The sequence below is a fragment of the Poecilia latipinna genome, unplaced genomic scaffold (assembly GCF_001443285.1).
Source record: "Poecilia latipinna isolate Pla-1442-1.1 unplaced genomic scaffold, P_latipinna-1.0 Scaffold230, whole genome shotgun sequence".
In the NCBI taxonomy this organism is placed as follows: Eukaryota; Metazoa; Chordata; class Actinopteri; order Cyprinodontiformes; family Poeciliidae; genus Poecilia; species Poecilia latipinna.
This window is the reverse complement of record NW_015112846.1, coordinates 22,951-40,397: the sequence shown is the minus strand read 5'-3', so window position 1 is coordinate 40,397 and position 17,447 is coordinate 22,951. Positions and strand designations below refer to the sequence as shown.

Below are 17,447 nucleotides of genomic sequence, written 5' to 3'. Positions count from 1 at the left end.
TATATATATATATATATATATATATATATATAATTATTGAATCTGCACACAATTGGACTAAACTTCTGTAAGGTTTAGTTTCCAAAATGACTCAATGGCTCCACTCAATGGTTTGCATCTGAACTGCGTCTCCTTTTTACGACACCGAGACAACTAAATACGGGCGGCGTGAGGGATGGAAATCTGACATCCTGATGATTTGTCCAGGATCTCGAAGGACGGACAAGGATGGTGTGCAACTGTTCGAAATTAGCTTAAAGCAGAAATGGCATTATGAATGTTTAATGACTTTTTTTTAACGGTTTAATTAACATAATTATTTACTATTGGCTTAGTTTTGTGACTGAAGTACTTGCATCAAAGACAATCATGTTACTATTTATGTTTGTAATCTTCATTAGTAAATTTACATTCGAGTAACGCTATAAGCTCATTTACAGCGACAAAGTTAAACTAGTGCGTTATGCTTTTTAGTTATGAAGCTGGCCATCTATTTGTATATTAAAAACAGCCTGATTACAGCTCACCCTCTCTTTCAGTGTACAGCATTTTGCTAGATTATGCTATTAAGAATCTGCAGGATAAAACAAAAAAAGATTTCTGATTGTTTCTGGATTCTTTTGCACTTCTTTTTTTTTTTTCATTTGGTGTGGTTCTGGTAAAGGCGCATGCCGGGCCCATTCATGTACAGGTTGTATATTTGTATTGAAAATGTTGGAAGCATCCCCTTAAATAAAGCGGCAAATATTGAAAAAGAACCTTTTATTCAGAAGAGTTTGCCTAAAAACAAAAACATTACAGACAAAATATTTGATATTCAACAGTTTGTGAAAGCAATAAAAACTATGCTAATACTGAAAAAAGTCATTTTCTCACATCTTAGAGTACAGAAATCATTTGAAACTCATTAAAAGCTTTTAATATCTATAATCTTGTCATGTTAAAAAAAAAAACTGACAAGATTATAGATATGTTAAAAGCAAATCTTCCAATATCTTTCAAGCATAAATCATGCAGTAGAAAAAACAAACAAAAACAACAACATATTTTCCATCATCAGAGCTGGGACAATGTTGTAGTGCAGTTTATATCACACAAAACAGTCACTAAGGCACTCTAGTGTATCTCACTGTTTTCTCAATGGCGGCTCTACAGACTTTAGAATCAGACAGACAGACATTTTAACAAAGTGTGTACGAGAAACAAAACATGTCTACGAAACTCAATCAGCTTACCTGCAACTTCTGCCTTTCAGGGTCTAAAAGGCAGAAGTGGCAGATCAGGTGAAACTGGATCAGCTGATCTGCTGTGTCTCTGTACATATATTGTACATACAGTGTCCATGAAAAGTATTCACCCCCTTGGATGCTTCACCATTTTTAATGCTTTCACAAATCACTCATGATCAACAAAATGCTGCTTCTTGGCAACATTTTTAACAATAAAAGCCGTTAATGTCAAATTGAAAATGTAGTTATGCAAAATAATGATAATTAAACTAAAAAAACGTTCAGTATGAAATGATTTCCTGATTATTCAACGTCTTCAATCTTATCTGATGACTAAAAAGACCAAAGAACATTCTTCCACTTGAGCACGGAGTCTCCTGTTTGCCTTTTTTGCAAACTCGGTTGAGCCTTGATACACGTTTTCTTCAAAAACTGCTTTCTCAATGCCACTGTCCCTTAAAACTGACTGACGAAGAACCCGGGCAACAATTGTTGCAGGCAGAGTGTCTCCCATCTGTTGAATTGGGTCAGTCAGTTATGCAACAACTTGTTTTATCCTAAATATATATATTTATTTATTTATTTGCAAGGGTTAGTTTTCAATTTGACATTAAATTGTTTTTTTTTGTACACATTTCCTTCGAAAATCTAAATTTTGTTGATCATGTTTGATTTGCAAAAGCAATTCAAAGGGTGAAATGTCTGAGTGGGTGAATATTTTTATAGGAGCGACACATCTTTCCTAGGAGTTTCTTTTCTTCTGATTACATCAAAAAAATAACTAATTAGGAACATGCAAACAAATATTGATAAGACAGGCCCATATTGACCTCAAATAATAAAAAAAACCTACTGTACATACACAATGTGATAGTTGTAACCAGCCAACCAAACATAACGGGTTTTATTGTTAACCCTGTAACTGTGATTTTTTCCCCCCCGTCTTTCTCTTTTAGATTTTAATGCAAATGTATTAACCAGGTTTACCAAATTGCTGCAAAGTCTCCACCGCACAAAGCGAAATATAACAAAAAAAAAATCAGGACTGGCTCAGGACTTTTGCACACCTCTGCATCTCAAAGCAAAAAGAATTTCCCAAAAATCAATGTTTGTGATGTATCCTTCTTTAACCGTAGAAATAGTTTCAGAAACTCAGCACAGCACCATTTTACAGCTGTATCAGGCATTGGATGGTGTGAATGAATCAAATGCTTCCCCTAAAGCAAACGTGGATTAGTAGCAAAGTACAGGTTTGGGAATAAAACAGAACAGGTCACTACTTGCATCCTTTTCTAAACCAAATACAGAGTTAGCAAGTGTAGAAACGCAACACCAGTTTACAGCACTGTGAGAAATGTGTTACAAAGAAATGGTTTCCAGACCCTCAACTTCAGATAAAAGCATGTTAACCCGCTCCTACAATCCTGTCAGGATTTATGCTTTTCATGTACCAATGAAACTTTGTGAAATTATGAAATTCCTGCAGGTCTTCATAGTGGCTTCTCAGCGCAGTGGTCACTTCCTTGCTTTGAACACGTCTGCTTACGAGCTTCAATCTGAGTCTGAATCTGAAAAGTCATCTAAAAAGCAAAAACAACAAAACAGTCAGGTAAATCCGCATTTGCTTCCTGTGAGGTCAGCTAAGTAAGAAAATGGTACAATGCATCCTACTTCATATGAAATATTTCTCAACAGTAAAACGAATTTAAATTTCCTCTGTACAAACTGGGTTATGAAAACTGCTTAAAATAAAGCCTATCCCTAAGTTAGAGGGAAGGAAATGTGCCTGATTTGCCTCTGGTAGAATCGAAACTAATAATATTTATGTTTGATAGATAGTTTAATACCTATATGTGCATATATAAAAACAGGATTTTAACAATGCGGTCTGATTAGAGTAAAACCATACATAAAACAAAATTTAATGAATATTTCAGTGCCATAGATGCAGAGTTTAGAGCGGAGTAAATTTGCAAGTCAGCTATGAATGACTTAGGTAATTAATATTGTAAAGAAACCAATGAAACTGTATATTAGGGGGAGACATCAGGTCCAGAACCATTGTTATACTCTTATCCAGTCATGTACTTCAAATCTGCCCTTATTGTCGGATTTAATTATATTTTTGTTATTGTTTATAAAGTGCCTTAAGAGAGGTTTTGTGCTGAGTTGCCATTATATAAAAAGACTCAACTGAATCAAATGTGTCATCATGATAAGAAGAACACATTTGGAATTGTTCGGTAAAAATCTTTTGGCAATCAGAGGATATTAGTTTCAGCTACAGTTCATATTTAAGAACTATAGCTGTATTACATATCTATCTACTTGCACATTGTATGGTAAATGTAACATTTTGTACATTTTTTTCATATGAGTTCATTGCTTTGCTTGCCACTGCTTTGTGTTGTTACCTCTCTGTCCTGCAGGCTCCTCATTGGACTCCCCTCCTTGCTTTAGAAATCCAGCAAGCTCATTGAAAATGACATAAAAGTCTAAAGCGAAAACAATAGTGGCGATAAACCCAAAGATCTGCAATGGAAGAACATTGGATGACGTTACAAACCGGTACAGCTAGAAGTCTGTTAGCATTTGACAAGGCCCCCCTTTCACCAGATTCGATCGCCTTTTGGTGATCAGGTTTGTGTAAATTTTACTGTGAAAGCACGTGATTCTGCACGTTTTTTTGCCACCTGCCACTACGGGGCTCAGCCAAGAAGCATCTTGACTTCCTGCCACAACGGTAAAAGCCGAACCCAATTTGACCACAGAAATGTTGCGCAATAGTCTGAGAACTTTCACATGGTTTCACATGCTATCTTCTTGATGCTCTCCAGAGATCCTGTCCAAAGCCTGCAGAGACCTTCGACATCCTGGATAATCTTTTAAATGATTGGTATGGAGCCGTCCTACGTTACGACACTGACTATACTGTGCTGGTTTAATGGTAGACCTTACCCCTGCAGCTTTAGAGGAACCATCTGGGTATTTGGACACCGCCATTATGGAGATGATGAAAAAGATAATGGAGGATGTCACGCACCTAATGAAGTCCTTTAGAGAGAAAGAGAAAGAGAGAGAGAGAGAGAGAGAGAGAGAGAGAGAGAAAAAGATAAAAAAAACAAAAACACAAACAAATGTCCATTACATTGATAGAATAAACTTCTCTCACCATCAGAGGAAAGCAGAAGCCCTTAAACCTCTCATTGAATTTGGTAGAGTAGGCAAACAAGAAGAAGATGGAAGCCAGGAACGCCAGCAGGGGGACTGTCACAAAGGCTGCTGCTGCTGATGCAGCAAAACACACAAAGGATATGAAGGACAGCGCCTGCAACGAGGAGAAAACGAATCTCAGTGCTTGCGAAACATACAAGTGAAAAATCAGTACATCTTTTTTTTTTTAAATTTCTTGCTAAAAATCAGAGGCAAATTTAACAGATTATTATCTCTTCATCCAAATTGAGCTTTTATTTGATTCAATCTCCTCCGGCCTGATGAAAGCTGCAACTTCTGGTGCAGCTTGCAGCTGGAGACTCACATCCTGTTGAGAGATACAACGGCTTAAGTCAATGTTTATACTCAACGTTTTGTACGCCGAATCCCACCCTGCAGCACAAACACGCGTGTGCAAACACCAAACTGGAATAATGAAAGAGGACGCTTTGCAGGGACTTAGTCACTTTACAAGCAGACAGAGCCTGTCTTGGCTTTGAAGCTTCGACTCGAGGAGATGGACAGAGGAAAGCAAGTAAATGAAAGCAGACACTGTAATCTCAAACGTCCCCGACCATCTTGTCTTTGTCTTGGGCAGCTGTTTTTGCTCCGACCCGACGGATCGGAGCAAAAATAAACTAAAACTGTTGCTCCTGTAGAAAGAATCACTTCCAGGGAAAATGAAATGCATGCGTCACTACAAGCCGAGTCATGTTTCCTGTTGGGTTACAGATTCAAACCTGTGAGTAAAATGTTACAACAAGAGATTAATACATAATACATTCATGTACATGTAGCCGAGTGATAATTATTGTTATTTGTTCAACTGTTGTAATGAAAAAAGGCAAAGACCTGTATCAAATTTATTGAGTCGTCACCTGGCAGATGGTTCTGAACTTTTATAAAATTGGATATTCCGACAAGACAATTGTCCCACACACACACATCGACGCTCCCTTTTGAGGCAGGCGACGTTTGTGGTCAAAGTGCTGTTTGGTAAAAGGCATTTTACCAAGTTGTGAGCCTGTATGTACAGCATAATTATGAACCTGCACAGAGTTGAGAAAATCTTAAGTAAATTCTCCTGCTTTTATTTATGTCAGCTCTGACATATAATAATTACTAGAAATGAATGTAGCAGTCGTGCTTATGATGAGTGTATGTAACGGACAAATGTCAACTTTGGATCAGAAATGAGAACTCGGCTCATTCTTCAGATCATGACACATATTTCCCATTGAGGTTTTCCTTTAAATAATTTGTTTCAGTTTCGAATTAGTCTCAGACATAATAAAACATTTCTGTTTTTTTTTTACAAACATATCAGAAGCACAATAATTGATTCTGCATCAGGTCGGATGGCATCTGGGAAACATAATGACAAAACACAACGGTCCACTTGGTGACACTGTGTCTAATAATGCACGCTCAGCAGGTTATCAGTCTCATACTGTTGAGAAAGGCAGACCTAAGATCTGCTTTCACTCAGGCCACTCTTTCAGGAGATACTGAGGCATTAAAATAACATCACAGTGTAATCTTTAGAGAAGGCTGAATGAAACTATCAGACAGTTTTCATTACCTACTTAAAGCAGCTTGTGAAAAACAGAAGATGCTCTAGAAATCCAAGTTCAACGACAACATGTTGGTCAGAGATAAAATAGAAAACACGTCTCTTGATAGAACAGAACATTCAAATGAAAACTCCTTTAGCTTTTCTTAAACTATTTTGAATCTGGGGATGACCAGAGCGAACCTGCAGGAGAGACACATTCAATCGCAGAAGTATCACCAACAGGGTAGTTTAAATCCCGATTTTAATGAAGAAAAACTAAAGTGGTCCTCGTTGAACAGTCCAAGATATTTCAGTTCAGCCTAAAGATGTTGTGGCTTGTTTGGGTCTTTCAACAGCTAGTCTGTGTAAATGTCACACATAAGGAATGGAGAGGCAGAGAAACACAGTTTTCTTTCAAGTTAATGACAAAAGAAGCACAGACCAGCACAAATGAGTAAGAAACACTAACCACAATGTACAGACAAGACCCAGCCAAGATTTTTTTTAACTTTTTTTCCCCAATTTAAAATTACACACGTGTTTAATTAAAAAAAAAAAAAAAAACTGCCTATAACTTAAAATGACAAAATGCGCTCTTTTCAAACACTAACCATGTACTTTTTGTGAAAAGTTCCAGCAACAACTCACGATTAAATGTGTTCTGTTAGCACATCTGCCTGCTGGGCATTAATTTCTTTGAAGATCACCACAATACAAGAACCATGGAGCGTCAGAAACCCCTGAAGTATTCACTCCTCTGCAGCAGAAACACAACTGATCACTTACTCGACTTCCTCTACAGACACATCTTTTTGAAGACAGATGTAGATCACAGCTTGTCTGTGAAGCAGTAGCCTAATGTGTTTGTGTGTGTGTGTGTGTGTGTGTGTGTGTGTGTGTGTGTGTGTGTGTGTGATTGCAGTTTGACCTGCAGCAGAGCTTTGCAGACTGTGCTCCAGGCCAAAATGTGAAGGATGTGACTGAGGGGGAGGATGACTGATCTCCAGAAAGCCTGACCAGAGCACAGTGTCACATGACAACAAAACAACATGCTTACAGCGCAGTGCAGTTATCACAAGAAGAGCCTAAAATTCAATCATGAATGTTCATTTCCTGCCCCACCCATCGCCCCCATCCAACAAAACTGCGTATCAATTCCTGCTTTATTGAAACTCACTTTCGAGATGCTTCCTATGGACTGTTATTCATAAGAGGAAAACAGTTGAAGAACAGATCTTTGACGGATTCAGCCCAAAACATAGGTTAGCAATCTCTATCAGACTCTTTAGTTTACTCACATCAGCATGTAGGGACGTAGGAATAACTTTTTGATTAATTCCCAAATGTGTGGTGGAAACCGCTTTTTCTCTCTCTCCCTCTCTCTGCTAGAACTGCTGGCGCAATAAGTGCCCAAGACGTGCAAACTTGAGCATTCGCAAGTATTCGCTGCAAAACAGCAGCGTTTATTACGGATTTCATTCGCTCCTCTTGTTTCTTACCCCTTCAGCAATCAACAGCATTCCCTTCCTTGAAGTAGCAAACTCTTTGCTTGGAAGAACCGACATCAGGACAGACTGGCGCGGCTGCTGGCTCGAGTCGGGCGCCTCGATGTCCCCCATTGTTGGAAGATTTAACACTCCCCAAACTGCTGAAGGCTTCAAGTTAAACTACAACGACGGGGTTCGAGGCTAAGAGAAAAAAAAAAAAAACTGTGCCTGTGTTGGAGGCGTGAGGCTGGGAGGTGGAAACGGAAATAATGACAGCGCGGAAACCGAACTAGAGCTCAAAAAAAAAAGAAAGAAAAGTGAAACATCTGTGAGCTCCAGATGTGAAACGTGATGCCCGCTGCAGCTGCGTGAACGCACAGCCCCACAAAAACACTCAGAGGAAACATAAAGTCCATTAAGTCACGATGGAAATCTTTTAATCATACAGTTGAGCAACAAAAACAACTTTCAAGACATATAGACAAGTCACTGATAGGGCGACTTCAATAGATAGTAGCAAACATGCGCAAGATGCAGAAAATCATGTGAAAATTGTTATCCATTTTCTCCAAACAAAAATATGTTTATATATATATATATATATATATATATATATATATATATATCGGTGTCATTTTCCCTCCCTAACGCCTCATTTGTATTCCCATCAGATTAAATATTTCATGTTCCTATTTTACACATTTTACTTTTTTGATACAAGAAATACATTGACATATTGATAACTTGCTTCAAATGGTGATAATTCTTTAGCATATTTCATGTTTCACAAAATAAAACACGTTTCAATAGGACAGAAAATAAATGATGAATGTTCTGACAAGTTTGCCATAGATGATGATATGATTTATGTAGTAACTGTGTGCTGTGTGTATTTATTGAAGACTTACTTTTGAACAAAATATTTTTTTGCATTTCACTTGTTATAACTATTCCCAAAAAATGACTCATGTTGGTATTACATAATGTAGAAATTTGGGCCAGAAACACTGAAAAACATAAAACAGACTCTAAATACAACACAGATAAACTCTTAAGCTGGTGAGGCTTGTGGCCTCATTTAATGCTTTTTCAATGACTATGTAGTTTTTATTCATTGCTTTGATTCTGCGTTTCATTTCTCGATTTGTTGAATGTGATGTTTCTGAAAAGTGTGTAGCTGTCCACAAATAGAAGTCCAGCTGAAATTAGGCTCACCACCTGTGAATACAGAGCAGAGCGTTTACACATCAACACATCATGTAATGTTTTATCTAGTATCACGAACCTGCCGGGGACGGCAAATGAAAATTAATTATATTATGAAACATGGTACTAATGTTGATTAATGTGTACTTTCAAATAAAGATTGAAGCTTTTTAAGTCTGAAATCAACAAGCCAATTTCAGAGCCGTTCTAAGGTTGTGGTGGGATTTTGTTCTGGGGCCAAATTCCAGTTAAACTCCTGGTTCATAAGCCACCACAGCGTCACTATTGTTTATTTTAAATTTTGTTTTATATTAAATCTTAATTCTGGATTTACAAAGGCAATTCTCACCCCTCCAACCAGTGCTCCAGTGACAGGGTTTGAAGTCAACGCCATGAGGCTCAAGACAAGGAGGTAGATCGCTGCAAACACTGAGTTGAAAACATCCTAAAGAATTAAAGAAAAAAAAAAAAGATGGTTAGCACCGCCACCTAAATTTTTTTTTATCCTTTTTCATGTGGTGTCTTTAAATGTTACAAAATGCACAAAGTGCAGTGCTGTGTGGTAAGGTTTCACTCACAACAATAGGCCAAAAGAGGAATGTGATCCTCTTGTTGAGTTTCAGTAGGTACAAAAGCAGCAGAAGCAGAGTGATTAGAAACTCCAACAACGTGGCCGTAAGGTACTTTGGCGTGGAGGCAACAGCGAAACACACAAATGCAACGAGCAGGGTTCCCTGAGATAGAAAAGGAAATTAATGTATGCAAGAACTTCCAATGAACTTTCGGTAGAGGGTGCATGTGAGATCTGCAGATGGACTCATTGTTCATCTTTCTGACAATCCAGAATTTTTTCAGAAAAAAAATGTTACGTATTTGTGTCAATTTTTTCGACTTAGTCTCTGAAAAGCTTCCAACAAAGTGTGGACTCCTGTTAGCAAACTGCCTCACAAGCTGTTTCACTTCCTTTTTTTTCATTTTTTTTTACATGCGCAGTTCCATACAAGGACATGTTAACCTTTTCACATCTGCAGCAAAATGCCAAATGTTACAAGATACAAAGATATCTCACCATCTCCGCCACTTTGACTATCCCCCTCCTGGATTTGAGGAAAGCAGCATCCACAGCGACCGTCTTTTGGTTGTCGCTCCCTGACATGATGGTGTTATTTCATTTGCAACATGACAGTTCTGTCTACTTCCTGTAACATGCAAGTTGCAGCTCCTTTGAGCTGGTAAAGGAAATGACTGTTAAAATAAAAAAAAAATCTGTCTGTGTTTCTGTTCATGAGGTAAAATTAGCCTTTAATGATATGCATCACTCAGCCCTGCCGCCGCAAAACCGACACTACAGACTTTATTACAAAATGATTTGTTAAAAAAGCAAGAAACAGAAATTGCTGAGCAAAAGCGCCAAAACGCAGAGTTAAACTTCAGAAGTAAAGTAGAATTAAAAAAAACACCTATATTTGTTAGCGGCACATACATGTGTTCACATTAAAGTGCAATGTGTACTTCATTAGATCCTTCAAAGACTTTCATACAGCTGACTTACGCCTTTTCGGCCTGTCCTCTTGGAGGAACAGAAAACAAATTTAGCAGACCTGAAGTGTGAAGAAACTGGTTGCTCATTTAAAACTTTAAAACTGGAATGAAAACTTTACTGTTCACTGCAGCTACATTTCATGAGAACTTCTGTACCTATTTGTTTTACCTTTTTTTGTTTGTGTTAAGTATCAATTACATTTCCCCTTACATTGCTTATCTTGTCATGTGACTTTTCTTTTGGCATTTGTAATTACCTGGTGTAAAATCAATTGTTAGCAGCGATGCATTGCTTCAGGAAGGTCCTTGGTTCAAATCCTTGTACGGGGTCTTTCTGCATGTTCTCTCCGTATTCCTCCCAAAGTTCTGAAATACATGTTGCATTATATTTCTCTCTGATTTGCCCTTAGGTATGAGTGTGCATGTGTGTAAGGTTGTTTGTCCTGCTTATCTCCGTTTTGTCTAGTGATGGAGAGGGGTGAATGTTGGACAGGTGCCCAGCGACCCCTAGAGAAAGACATCATACCCTCGCAACCCTGCACTGGTATCCAGGTGTGTGGACGTGTCTCATCTACTATTAACATGTGGTAAACATGACTAGAAGAGACTTGGAAGAATACTTCAGCTTCGGTTAAAGGTCCCCCTGCAAACTTTAGCTTCAAAATCAGCTGGATGAAAACTGATTTTCATTCATCTAAAATGAAAATCAGATTAGTTTTAGCAAAAGTTTAGTCTGTGTCCTTCAGGTACTCGATCATTTTGGTGTCCCCCCCAAAAGGCTTCATCAGTTCTGCAGTTTATAGCCATTTTCTTTTTATAGACGTGACTTTTACAGTAAACATATTTTAGATTATGGGGCCTTCCACTTACTAATCCACAACCCAATTAGTTTTGTTTGGACAGTGCTCTGCTAAAACAACACACTGCAGGCAATTTGTAGTGGTTTGGGGACCTGCTGCTCATTATTCAATCTACTTTGTATAATCAGTTTAAATGACAGGAAAACAGCTCAAGGATTTGCTGCGGCATGTTGATATGAAGCTTCAAAGCACGGTTGGTGGCTTTTTCCCCCACACACTTGTGTCCAAATAATTCAATAGTTAATCCATTGGACACCATTACTCTCATCTGTGTAGTTTTCCTACATGTGGGTATTTTTTCTAGCCTGTGTGATTAGCTGCAAACTTTAGCTTTGCTTTTAAAAACATTATTTTGGTGGTTGTTTGGCAACTACTTCCTTCTTTACAGTGACGACATGCTCTCTGTGAAGTGAAGCTGGTTTTAGCAGCACTGACTGTACTTTAAAACTCAATTCCTTATGGTCACTACTTTGTTCCCCAAAACGTTGTCTTGGTTGATGTAACTGAACCTGCTTCCAACGTTTGCCGCTATGTTCTGCTAAACTCTTAAATGTTTGACTTTTCTGGTTACTGTAAATTACTTTGAGGAAATTACATCTTAGAGTTCAACATTTACAGTTTCTACTTTTTTTTCTGCAATATTGTGAATTTTACCAAAACTTTACATGCTTTAGAGAACGGTTTACTTTTATTTATTTATTATTTGATTTATGACAACTAGCAGGAAGTGTTAGGACCACTGGATCAGTAATTTACAGAAACATATAGGACTCTCCACACATTTTGGCACCTCTGTTAAAGTCGAGTAAAAAAAAATTATCTGTTGTTGCAGAAACCTAATTATAGAAAAAAAAAATCCAACTTAAAAACTATATATATATATATATATATATATATATATATATATATATATATACACATATGGAGTGAGGGGACATGCAGGGCATTGTGCTGCTCTCCGTATGTATTGCTTTGGCAGGCCCCAATCAAATTATTGTTTTAGTTTTAAAGAATTCTCTGAAAGATACAATGGATGCTGTGCAATCACTTGGCTCACAAAAACAACTTAGCAAATTATTACAAATATTATCTTTGTGAAACACTTTTTGAACAGATGAGAGTTGCACAAAAAGGTTGGACAATACTTTCTATTTTTAAATAACGCAAAACAGAAAATTGAAACAATATCCCAAACAGTCAGAAAGGACACATAGAATAAAGTGAATGTGAATAAACAGAAGAGAAAAAAAGCGAGTCTGATTTTGAACACAAGAATGAATGATTCAAAATATGGCTTTCAACTTGTACTTCATTTGTTTGCCCAAATGAAGTACAAGTTATAAAAGCTATGAAGTTCTGAGCTGTTCTCTTCAGGACATGTAAAAAGTTACAACAATCAGAAGCAGCATCAGTAAAAGATGCCCACTTTTATCTACTGATTTTACCTGATGATGAAAAAAACAAAGTCAAAGAAAGAACGGGCCAGGCTATCAGAGAAGAAAATGAAAAAACACCTTCTGTCTAAAGCTGACTTCCCACAAAGTCATCATCTTCACACCAAAATAGATTTATTTTCTAGTGCAAAATGTGAAGACTGAAAAATGTAGGACAACTGATCCCTTTTTAGGCTAAATCAGCATAAATATATCATCCCTTCCAGCACAATTAATGTTTAGTTCAAGAAGCACCACATTTCCCTTGTTTTATTCCCATATCATTTTCTGCAATAATGAATATGAATGATTTGGCAAAGATTTCAAAAATATACTTTAGTAAAAATATTTGTTCATAATGTGCTGTAAGGCACATCTTCAAGTTTTTGTTTTCTCGACTCCGTCTTGTCCGTGCGTCTCAGTGTGGCCAGTTGCACTTCCAGGGTGCAGACGTGGGTGGTTTCAGACACTTTCCCAACTTTTCACAGCCAGGAGGAGACCAGTTCTGTACAAGGAGACAGACAGAAACAAACTTACAAAACCATATGCAACCCTCAAGTTATTCGCTATTAGAAAGACAATCAAGTTATTTTAGCATTTAAGAGCAAGCCATTAGCAGAGTTTGCCTGCTGTTCTGTCCAATAACGATTTGAAGGACATCATAGTTTGTGTCTGTGCATTAATGTGCAGCCTAAGAATGAAAAATAAACTTCAACTTTTCTAATGGGGAAAGTATAATTACTTTCAAATCCGTTTCTTGTTTACAGATGCAATCGTTTCTGTAGAAACTGATTTACATTGCAATAGTATAACCAATGTTGACACTGTCATCTACATTTCAGTTGCTTAAAGGAGTCAAACAATCCAGAAAAACTCTGAAAACAAACAAATCTCATTTAAAATGTAATACATTTTGAATTTTTGTACATAACTTACGCTTATTTGAAAGAATATCTACAAATTAAGCTCAATCTGCAGTTTATAGCATGACAGGAAGCAGGTTGTTAATATTCATCATAAGTGACTCGCATAAGAGATTAAGAAGCTTTCCTTCGCTGGCCACAAGGTGGCAGTGCTGTGGCACAAATGAAAAAGAGCGAAGATCTTGGCAGCGTTCATTTTATAATACACATAATTTGAAGTGAGATAGAAAATTGAAAATATTGCTTTTAATGTAACTAGAGTCAACAACATAATCAGTCACAGCGCTCTGAATACCTCAGGATTAGTAGTCATATCTGAATGAACTTAACCTGGGTGATGCACAGGCTTACCATCACAGCGAGGTCACACATGTTGAGCTGGGGCATACCGGGCACCAGAGTCTTCTGATGCTGCTGCACAACTGCAGAGACGCTGCGCAGAACCTCCTCGTACTCCTTAGACAAAACACTGCAAGCACATGTGATAAGAAATGACGACAGCAACCAGCAACTGCTGACATTTATTCAATGAAGTGATGAGCGATGCAACAGCCAGGCTTTTTGCAGGCCATGATTTCCAGTTTGCGGATTACACTTTTTTTTTTCCCCTTCTAAGAGCTAAAACGAAGCAAAAATGTTTTACAGCTTTCATTAAGAATGTTAGAATCTTTGAATCCAGCAAAAGATAAGAAATTAACCAATTATCCTCATTTATGCATGAAAGTATAGTTTGGTTGTAAAAAAAAAAATGCATCTTGTTAGTAAGATTTCACATTTTTGATACATTTATCTTTTGCCATCCAGTCAAAAAATAAACAACTGTGTGGAAGTGTCCACAACCATAAACTAAACTCTGTCAAGAAACTTCTGGATTTACTCTCAGCCTGTCGTATTTGTCTGCAGTAATCCACCTGCAATCTGCATCTTCGCCTGGTAACATTTGTCCACTCTGTTCTCCAGACCAATCAGAATGTGAGGATATCTCTCTTCAGGTCACCGGATAGATTTTCGGCGGGGTTCAGTTCGGCACTTTGGTTAGGCCGTTCTGTAACTTGTTTCAATTAGGGCTCCTTTAATGCTGAGAAATTAAATCCTTCATTCATTTTCAAGCAGACACCTCAGGAGTTTGGGTCAAAGTTAATGGCTCAGTTAGCGGTTCATGATTTCAGGCTGACAAAAAATGTTGCTCCAGCAGAAAATTATAGTAATTATAATAACAAAAAGAACATTGTGCCTTCATATTCTCTCAAACGTTACGGATTTCTTAGTAACGTTTAGTAATCAGATTTTCCTGACCTGCCAATCTCTGATCTGAGCTGATCTCTGCTGATTGCTTGTTGCATGTCTAGGACTCTACATAAATTTTGAACAGCAAAACATAAAAAATAAAAAAAAACAAGCAAACAAAAATGATGTCCAGTACCTCATCCCATAGCCCCATTTGACACTTCCTTTTTTAAATCCAGGAACCAAAACCCAAAGACAACTGATTTGCTCAGATTTATGAGAAGAACAGATGGCAAAACCAGACTCAGGAAAAATTGTCTGTGTTATTTAATCAAATTAAACTAATTTCTTAATTTTTTTTTAGTTTTATTTATTTATTTTTTTTAAGTGAGCATGACGAGCTCTGTGCTGTCACACACACGCACATCATTTTTAATCCTAATCAGCATACACATCCAAGAGTAGTTTGATCATTTATCTCTTTGACCCGTTTGGTTTCCAACAAATATCCATCACGTACACACGCACACACACACACATAGGCAGCTTAGCTCATTATATCAGCGATGGGATCAAAGAACTGAAACATAAATGCGTAAACACACACGCTACTCTGGCCAGCTCTGGCGAAGCACACTCAGCAGGGTGAACTATGTAACCCCCATCACATCCCCTGTCTCTCAATTACTGCTGTTGGACACCAGCAAGTGTGAGCACCTCTGTGCATTATTATATTCAGAGTGTAAAACACAGGGGCCTCGAAGGCTTTCAAAGGAACGCTGCTCTCAATAGGACCTGTAGGGTTAATGGGCTGGGTTCGTGTGTGTGTGTTGAGGGGGCGAAAGGGGGGGGCGGGCGTCTGGTGGCGTGACACAGGGATAGACAAATATCAGCAGTGCAATTACACCCCTGATACATTCGCCGGCAGCACCTGTGCCAGCCTTCCATCCATCCCTCCACTGCAGAGCCGAGGCGCTCTGATTGGCCCCCGGGGAACGTGTGCATGTGTGTGAGGTGAAGTGTCAATTAGAGTAATAACCCCGGGCCCTGTCCAGCTCACACCTACCCTCCCCTCTTAGATCTCCCACCGGGTAGCAAGGCTTCCTCCATCAGCAAGCACCTGCTCCTTTTCCTTGATACTCGTTCTTTACTTCGCCTACAATTACTTGGCTGGTAGTGTGCTGACTGCAATTAGTCTCTCCTTGTGTGCCACAGAGCATTGTGATTCAGGAGGGAAACAGACTGGTTAAAGGGAAAAAAAAAACAAAAAAACACAACAGAAATTGCAGAATCTTTCTACCAAATTCCCAAATTCTGCTTCTAGCTAATCTTGATCTGTGCCTGTGACTTTTCTCTTCTTTGCATTTGCACGTGAAGGAGATTTCATCAGAACAAGTGGTCAGGCACAGCAGGGGGTGGCCCTGGCAAAGCAGCACGGCGCGCAAAGTTTTCCGCTGTTTTGTCTATGCAAGGGGAAAAACTCGCGGTGCGGACCTCTAAATCAAAAACTAATAATATCATTTATTCCTGCGCCCCCTCCGCGTACAGCTAATGAAAAGCTCACAGTCAGCACAGCTCATTATCATGATTATAACCCTTAGCTTACTTGTGTAGAGGCAAAATCTGGAATAATAAGCAGGCTCTATGCAAATGCACTCTTTTGATTTATAATGTATGGCACCCAAGGGGGATGAGGGCATTGCTCAGGTGTGTCACCGCTCTGATTACTGATTCATAACACTACTGCAGGAACACACGCGCGCGCACACGCAAACGTACACACACTCATTTCCAAACAAGCACACAGTAGCAGAAGGTGGGGGAATTGAGGAGACAATCAAATACATCTGTCCTGCCCACCCCCTCCCCTCCGCCGTCTTCTCCACCCCGGTGGAAATTGAGCTCTTCAGTGAGGACTATTGATTGGAGACGCGAGAGCTCGGTGGCAGGCAGCAGATGCGGCCAGGCCGACGCAGGGGCAGCCCCTGCGGTGTGGCGGCGGGGATGAGGGAGGGACTCCTGGGACGCGAGCTCGGGTGGGTGGTGAGAAAGTGGGATGTGTTAATCTCAGGGCAGAAGCTCCCCAGAAATACTGGGCTGCGGGACTCTGGTCAGCGTCTGCCTCGCGCTCCGAACAGATGGCTTTCGTTGGGGTTTTCAGGTTCTGGCTGCAGTCACCAGCAGGCCAACAAACTTAAACGACAACATAAACTCTGAGCGATCTTCCGGTTTTACGAAATCGTAACTAATGCCACTTTTCTGGCTAATTGGGGAATGCGTTTGTGTGTGTTCTTTGCCGTATCACGCCCCGCGACAGTACTGAAGGTATGTGTGCAGACAGGTCCTACATCATCTTAAGTGGCTCTTTAGGTGGTGACAGAGATTAATGATGGCCAGGCAGCCAGTCCAGCTGGGGGACCGAAGAGCACACGGACAGCACACACCCACCCACGCTTAAGCAGGAAGGTCCCCACGGAGAGGGAGACGATCTAACACGGGGAAAACTGGGACTCTCGGGATTGTTTTGGTCGTAATCAAAATCACATTTATTTATTCATCGGTGTGTTTAGAAACACACCAATTGATATTTTTTTCCCCCAATTTCTGGTTGTATTTTTATGAATGAAACGCATGAAAAGTGCAAAAGACAGAACTTTTTCTTTCAGCTAAACTCCAGAATATTTAAGGATTTTTTTTTTTTTTTTTTTTTTTTTTTGGTTTTTTTTTTAAATTTTTTTTTCCCACACGAAGGTTTTTTTCCTTTTTTCACAA

The 17,447-nt window shown here is 38.9% G+C and overlaps 3 protein-coding genes across 3 annotated transcripts in view; all 3 read right to left on the bottom strand.

Moving 5' to 3' along the window:
* Nucleotides 1–28: 28 nt before the first annotated feature.
* Nucleotides 29–7,844, bottom strand: LOC106947223 (CKLF-like MARVEL transmembrane domain containing 3). Its single transcript, XM_015032079.1, has 5 exons — nt 7,497–7,844; nt 4,402–4,557; nt 4,188–4,283; nt 3,644–3,761; nt 29–2,809 (listed from the first exon to the last, which is right to left on the bottom strand). The coding sequence occupies exons 1-5, from the start codon at nt 7,614–7,616 to the stop codon at nt 2,781–2,783; spliced, it is 519 nt and encodes a 172-aa protein (XP_014887565.1). The 5' UTR covers nt 7,617–7,844; the 3' UTR covers nt 29–2,780.
* A 418-nt stretch (nt 7,845–8,262) lies between these two features.
* Nucleotides 8,263–11,919, bottom strand: cklf (chemokine like factor). Its single transcript, XM_015032080.1, has 4 exons — nt 9,760–11,919; nt 9,269–9,424; nt 9,040–9,135; nt 8,263–8,702 (listed from the first exon to the last, which is right to left on the bottom strand). The coding sequence occupies exons 1-4, from the start codon at nt 9,844–9,846 to the stop codon at nt 8,592–8,594; spliced, it is 450 nt and encodes a 149-aa protein (XP_014887566.1). The 5' UTR covers nt 9,847–11,919; the 3' UTR covers nt 8,263–8,591.
* A 306-nt stretch (nt 11,920–12,225) lies between these two features.
* Nucleotides 12,226–17,447, bottom strand: part of LOC106947220 (N-acetylgalactosamine-6-sulfatase) — a 24,586-nt gene continuing 19,364 nt past the window's right edge. The window contains exons 13-14 of the mRNA XM_015032075.1: nt 13,800–13,917; nt 12,226–13,030 (exon numbers count right to left, since the gene is read on the bottom strand). Of these exons, the coding sequence (XP_014887561.1) occupies nt 12,944–13,030; nt 13,800–13,917 (205 nt within the window). The 3' untranslated portion in view covers nt 12,226–12,943. The remainder of the gene's footprint in view (nt 13,031–13,799; nt 13,918–17,447) is intronic.

Coding starts and splice junctions, on each gene's coding strand:
- cklf (XM_015032080.1), bottom strand. CDS start 9,846: ATGTCAGGGAGCGACAACCAAAAGACGGTCGCTGTGGATGCTGCTTTC. Junction 9,425..9,759: donor TAGTCAAAGTGGCGGAGATG/GTGAGATATCTT, acceptor TTTCTATCTCAG/GGAACCCTGCTCGTTGCATT. Junction 8,703..9,039: donor CTGGAGCACTGGTTGGAGGG/GTGAGAATTGCC, acceptor CTGTATTCACAG/GTGGTGAGCCTAATTTCAGC.
- LOC106947223 (XM_015032079.1), bottom strand. CDS start 7,616: ATGGGGGACATCGAGGCGCCCGACTCGAGCCAGCAGCCGCGCCAGTCT. Junction 4,284..4,401: donor GCTTCTGCTTTCCTCTGATG/GTGAGAGAAGTT, acceptor TTCTCTCTAAAG/GACTTCATTAGGTGCGTGAC. Junction 3,762..4,187: donor GTTCCTCTAAAGCTGCAGGG/GTAAGGTCTACC, acceptor CTTCCATTGCAG/ATCTTTGGGTTTATCGCCAC.